At 45.5% G+C, this 6539-nt stretch overlaps 1 protein-coding gene across 4 annotated transcripts in view; it reads left to right on the top strand.

Moving 5' to 3' along the window:
* Nucleotides 1-1021: 1021 nt before the first annotated feature.
* NAP1L4 (nucleosome assembly protein 1 like 4) overlaps nucleotides 1022-6539 on the top strand; it is a 28323-nt gene continuing 22805 nt past the window's right edge. For 3 of the 4 annotated variants that reach the window (XR_007204290.1, XR_007204291.1, XM_048306981.1), the window contains exons 1-2: nucleotides 4986-5017; nucleotides 6129-6190. Coding sequence is in view for 2 of the 4 variants with exons in the window: in XM_048306981.1 (XP_048162938.1) it covers nucleotides 5004-5017; nucleotides 6129-6190 (76 nt within the window). In the remaining 2 variants the exon portion in view is untranslated. Of the gene's footprint in view, nucleotides 1130-4985; nucleotides 5018-6128; nucleotides 6191-6539 lie in introns of those variants that run through there. The other variant, XM_048306980.1, reaches the window with a different exon arrangement.

Raw genomic sequence — 6539 nt, 5'->3', positions numbered from 1 at the left:
GCTGCAGACCTGGAGAAAACCTTTTTTTAGAACAAGGGAATTCCCTGACAGGAGAAAAGGGTTAGAGATTTTTTTCCTATTGAGTGAAAGATGACTGAAACTCTGGAAGTGGCTCCAGGTGCTGAAATTTCCCAGTTCCTCACACCAATGCTTGCAGACTGCCATGCACGCACAACGTGGGCTGACAGTGGGATTTTCTTGGCTTGCTTTAACAGGGAATTGTGTCCGAGCAGAAGATGGGCACTGCCGCATCCACCTTCGCTGCAGAGGAGCTGTAAAGCAGCACCACGTTTCACAGGCCAGGCACGGTGCCTCAGAAACTGCATGGCTAATCTCCCAGCATGAATAATCTTAATGACAAATTGCAATTACTGAGGCATGGAGGGATCTCATTGTGATCGCTGAGATACGATGGGATAGCCCACATGGCTGGAATGTTGTCATGGATGGCTGTGTACTTTCGTGGACAGGTCAGAGAGGCGAGGTGGTGGAGTTGCTTGAGCTCTACCCAGGGAGAGATGAATGAGTTGAGAGTTTAGGATGAGAATTAAGGGCGGATACGGTGACACTGTTGTGGGTGTTTGGGACCGGCGCCTAGACCAGGAGGAGGAGGTTGATGAGGCAGCTGGAAACAGCCTCGTGGTCACAGGCCCTGGTTCTCCTGTGGGGCTCCAGCCACCCTGATATTTGTTGGAGGGACAGCACGGCCCGGCACACATAGTCCAGGAAGTTCCTGCAGATTACTGAAGATAACTTTTTGATGGAAGTTGGAGGACCAAGGAGGAAAGGGGTGTTGCTGTCACTTTAAGGACGCGGGCACGCGCCGCCCCCCCCCAGCCCCGCCCCGCCCCTCATCACGAGCTCGCCCCGCGCGCGCTCGAGGCCCCGCGCGCCCCCCGCCCGCGCTCTCTGATTGGCCGAGCGCCGCGCCGCCGGACAGTCAACATGGCCCGCGTGCGGCGTGGCGGCCGCGGCGCCGCCGGGGCCAATCAGCGGCGCCCTTGCTGAGGGAGGGGCCGGCGCCGTGGCCAATGGGATGCGGCTTTGTTGGCGGCGGCGCTGCCCGAGCGAGGAGGCTGCGAGGAGCCCGGCGGCGCTGTGGCCTCTGCGGCGTGAGGGGCGCGGGCAGGTGAGGGCGGGCGGCCCCGGGCTCTGGGCCCTGCGTCCCCGGCACCCGGCGGGGACGGCGGACGGAATGAACCGGGCGCCGCCGCTGCGGCGCGGGACTGAGGATTCTGTCTGGGCCCGCTCAGGGGCGGAGCACGGCGGCGGCCGCAGCCGCCCAACCGAAGGGGTTTGCGTGCGGCCCGCCGCGGCCTCTTTTTAAGGCCGGTTCGAGAAGTTCGGGCCCGCGGAAGGGGTCCCGCTTTGCTCCATGCCTGGCGGCGGGGAACGCGGGGGTTCCGGCCGCATGTGTGGCCGCGCTTTCCTGGCAGCGCGCCCGCCCTGTCCCCGCCCTCCCGGGGGAGCGGGGGAGGAGGCGGGCGGGAGGGCTGTTGGTGGCCAGCGGTGCCCCCGGCGCTCTCACGCCGCCGTGCTCGGGTTGAGTCAAGGCTTTCGTCGCTTGGCTAGGGTGCGATGCGTTTGCCTGGCCTCAGCCACGGTGTTGTGTTCCCGCAGCGTGGCGGGCGAGTCGGGGGGCTCGGGTTTGCGTTTCGAGTTCCTTGTCTCCCAGTTGAGGGCTTGTTTGAAATTTTCTCTGCTGCTGCGATTGTTTACTACACATAATACTGGTGCCCGTAGGATTTGCTAGGCTCCCTTCCCGTAACATCTGCTCACGAAGCTTCAAAATATAAAGGTAGAGAAGCGATTGTGGGAGTTACAGGTGAAAACAGAATCGCTAGGAAAATTTTTATGAGGTCCTCTCTTAACAAAATAGTGTTCCTATAAGAAAACTTCCGAGGTGAGCCTAAGTATTGCTGATGTTCGGGACTTGTCGAACAGGTTAATTAGCTTCTTCCTTAACTATTTTGTTATGATCCCTTCTTACTATCATTACAGAAAGTATCAGACTGTTACGTTTGTGGCTTCCCACGGGGTTACATCCCAGTGCCTCTGAAACGGAAGTTGCAACTTTCCCTTCTGATTTGTTGTAGTTACGAAGAACACTTAACAGCTGTGGGCGGGAGCCTTTCAGTTTCCTGTTTTGTATTTTAGTTGTGTTTAGAAGGTTTGTGCAAGGCAGAGAAGATTTATTCTGTGTACACTTCTGAGTACATCTTGCCAGTGTCTAGATTTTTCCTTTGTGTCCTTCAGGATATCGTCCTTTTAATGCACTCTTTCTATCCTAGTGTGCATTGAGTTTACAGTTTCCTGCAGTTTTAAATGACGATGGTGTCTGATAGTTGTGCCAGACAAGTTGCAGCAGTAGCAACAACAGCAGCGGGACAGGGGCTTGATCTGCTCTCCTCTATCCCCAAAGCTTCATCTGCATGAGTCATTTGAAAACGGAGAACTGTCCAGAAGAAATGAGGCACTAATTTGGCCTCTTACTGGTGGTAATAATAATGATGCCTTCTGCTGTTATTTCCTTGGGTTCTGGTTGCTTTTTCATGTCTTTATTGGCTGAAAACTGAGCTCACTTGCTTGGAAGGTAACGAAGATGATGGACAGGAAGGCTCAGTGCTTTGGTACTGTTCTTCTTCAACTGGTGTGCCCTTTATCTCTAAAATTACCTTTGTCTCCCCTCTGCTGCCCTCACCAGCTTGTCTTGAACAGTTTTGTTGGTGACTCCGTGGCACTGAAGTCAGTGCAAGACAGCTGGAATGCAACTGGGAATCACAAGCTGTCTTCTAAGGAAGTTTCTTCTATTTCTTTATTTATATACTTCTTTTTACTTTCCAGTTGCCAAAGGCACAACTCTAGGGAGTGAAACAAGACTTGAAGTATGTATTTGCATCAGGGAATGGTGTCTTTTTTTCTTTTTTCTTTTTTTTGTTGTTTCTTGTTACTTGGGTGAATGGCTTTTGTCAGAACATGCCCAATTCATGTCTGTTCCAGTGGAGATGAATTCAACTGCTATTAAAACATTATTCCATGTTTTCCAAACACGAACGAGGATCTTGTCTTCCATCAGCAGGCTTGAGAAGTAGTTCCCTGCAGGAAATACAGCACAACCAGCTGAGCACAAAAATTTATATGTGGAGCAGAGTCTTTTCCATTAGCTCTGTCTCTGGGCCTAGGTTGGAAGCCACAAGTCTTTGAGGATAATTTTTAAGTAATGCGAGTCCTCATTTTTAGTTGCTTGCTGTTGCCTCCTCTAATAGTGACTAGGATCATGTAACTTGTTGGCTGAGCTCTGATATTAGGCCAATTTGCTCTGTTTTACCTTTTTAATTGTATCTTTTTTTCCCCTGTCTTCTGTTGCCAAGGAAGGAAAGATTCATTTGTGCTCCTTTATTTCTTCACCTGTAACATTGTAAAAATCTTCTGTTTTGCTCTAGCAGGTGATTGCTGGCATTGCCACTTTCTCTTGTTATGTTTAGGGCAAGAGGAAGAGTTTGGAGGTAAATCTGCCTGAGCTGGTGGAACACCTACTCTGCCAGAAGCCCCTTTTGTTTGTTCCTGGGCTTAAACTGTAGGGTGGGCTCCTAGGCTTATTTGGGAGATGTGAACAACTTCCTGTGGAATAACCTGAAGTATGCTGTTAGTGCTGTCAAAAATTACCAAAGCTTTTCACCTCTGTTTGAAATGGTTGTGAAAGTGTTGCTTTTGCAGCTTAGAGCAGGATTCAGCATTTTCCAGATGGGAGAGTGCATGCAATCTCTGGGCTGCCGCTCAAGTTGGCATTAGCACTTAGGTTCTTCTTTGGTAGCCCTCTATTGGAAACTGGGCCTGAGATCAGACTGTTTGGCCTTCACAGAACCAGAGAAATCAGACCTGTCAACTCTGACAAGTGATTGAAGCTACTTTTTGTTCTGAATTTGACTTGCAGACTAACGTCTTCTTTCGTGAAAGCTTGGTAGTGGAAAATACTGCCTGTGCTTCTGAATGGTAGGGAGTGATTACTGGAATTTGTGATCAGCTGTTTAAAATGGGGGTAAAAACCCCCAATTTGTGTTACTCAAATACATGTACGGGCTTGGCTGTTTCAACCCAGAAAACAAAGAACAGCAGAATAAGTTAGACAATCTGGCTTCCTCTGGTTTCTCAGGAAAGCTAATTTAGATATTGGGGGTTGGAGTAGCTGTGCTAAACTTGGTTCCAATCATTGTTAATAATGAGATTTTAACTTCTCTCTTTCCTCTTGGCTTTCTGACTCCTGATAAATAAATTCAAGGCAAATCTTTATACAGGGGATTATGCCTTCCTAGCTACTGTCAAAACCCCTTCTCTTGATGAATAATTTTCTTCTCTTCAATGTTTTTTTTCTCTTTATCTAGCAACAGTTTTAGGCACATTGTAGAGCATCAGAAGCAGCTACTCACAAAAATAACCTTGATTAGACAGACAAGTGAAACATATTTTTCTGCTTCGGTGATAAAAGAGTCATTTGGAAGTTATTGTAATTCATTTGAACTTCCACTGTTTATAGCTCAAGTATGCTATATAGGCAGAGATGAAAAATTCATTATTTACTGTGATACTGTCAAGGAATTAGAAAATAATACATTTCTGTCTTCCTCTTTGGCTTATTTTTTTGATAGAATGCAGAGCTAATCTAGGAAACTGTGGCACTTATCTTCAGACCGAAGACCCACGACTGTGCAGAAATGCATTAGTATCTGGAGTATATAACAGAAGAAATAAGTTCTAGGAGGGTTAAACCACCTGACAGACTGTTCAAAAACTTTTTAGTTTGAGTTGGGTATTGTGGTAGCTATTTAGTTTACTGTGAGGGATTATGCATAATGAATTTCTTAGCAAAACCAGCAGCTGTTAATTTGTATTGAGGTTTTAAACAATGACCTGTTCTATTTTCATCTTCTGTTGAGGTAAACAAATTACTGTTCAAGTATTTTTAAACACTACTTTTCAACTTGCAGGTGGATACAGGCACACAGATGGCAGATAACAGGTATGTTGGACTGTTTTCCTGAAATTAAATCAAGGTAGTTAGAGCCAGCTGTATATCTGGTCTTCTGCAGGAGAGGTTTTTGTTTGTTTTTGTTTTAACCTGTGAAGAGTGGCTTACTAAACTTGGATAAGAATAAAATGGTAATGTTTTTCTAAATGCTCTAAAGAACTGAAGAGCCTCAGTCTTTCTCTAATCTGTGTAATTTAAGCATGCAAAAGGCACCTTTTTTTTCTAGTTTATGTAGTATTTTTTGAACATACAGTATTTTTATGCAGCTGCTGCAAATCCGTATGTGCTGCTGCTCTTCTGAGTCTTGCAGTGCTGGATAAGCTGGTCTGTCCGGTACCTGATAATACCCATTTGTATATGTGATATCTCTTCTGGTTTTGTGTGTGAGTTAGGGTTAATTTCAGCAATATCCAGTGTTCATTTTGTGACCTCTAAACTGGCAGGGAGCACAGGGAAAGCTGGCTGGCTGTTGACTCATGCTGGGCCCTCTCCCTCCAGCACATGAAGTGTGATGGAAGACGTTGTGGCAGGGAGATGGGGAGGACATCTCTACTCTCTTTTAGAGTAGAAGAGAATTTTTTAATCAAAAAAGCTTGTTAGAGAAGTTGGAAACAGAGCTTTTATCTCTTTGTTCGTCTTCCTTTCATACCTGCGTACTTTCTTAGGTTTTTCTTCGTCACACTAAAAGTGTCTCATATTCTCATTTGTGAATAATAACATTTTCCTGTGCAGAGTGAATGGCCACATGATTCACAGACTGAATCATACACATGAATGGCCACCCATTGACCTAATGAGATGAATTTATCTCTCAAAGGTTTTTGTTGTGGGCTTGTTATGTTTTGTTTTGAGGTTGGTTTGTTTCTTTTTTTTTGGCCTTACCTTTCCTTGCCATTGCATCCTATTCATCTTTGGAGATCTAGTTTCATATCCAAACCTTTGAGTTTTCACAAGCTTGAAGACATAAATATGTCTTTTATTGGCATACTTGTCTATATAACATGTATGTAGTAAATTGAAAATTCAGAATAACTTCTTCTTAAATGTTAACATTTTTGTAATGTGATGCTATTTTAATATGTTACCTTTTGAATTCTTTTAGTAAAACAGAAGATACTGCTTCAGATTCCCTGGAGGCTGCTAAAAATGCAAGCAACAAAAAAGGTAAGAAGTGCATAGTAGTAGGTAACGTTACAGAAGTGGAATAAGCCTTTGCAGTTAAAGCTGAACATTTATTCACAGCTGTAAGCAAAACAATGGTTTTTAGGCTGTTCACTTTCTGATGTTTTCCATATTCATTGCAGCCAAAACCAGAGTGAAGGCTGTATTTTTGCATGTGTTGTGACTGTGATGCTTTACCATTGCACAAAATGTCCCACTAGACAGTTGGAATAAGGCCTGCAAAGGCTGGCTTGTAACAATGTGTCTTTGTCATAATTATCAAAATGAACTGTTCTCTTTGGATGCTAGTTTTTTAGTGTCTTGTTTCTCAGAAAATGCATCTTTATAATAT

This window comes from Corvus hawaiiensis, chromosome 6, assembly GCF_020740725.1.
Source record: "Corvus hawaiiensis isolate bCorHaw1 chromosome 6, bCorHaw1.pri.cur, whole genome shotgun sequence".
Classification (NCBI taxonomy): domain Eukaryota; kingdom Metazoa; phylum Chordata; class Aves; order Passeriformes; family Corvidae; genus Corvus; species Corvus hawaiiensis.
Note: the sequence above shows the minus strand (reverse complement) of the source record. Positions and strands in the feature narration are given on the sequence as shown.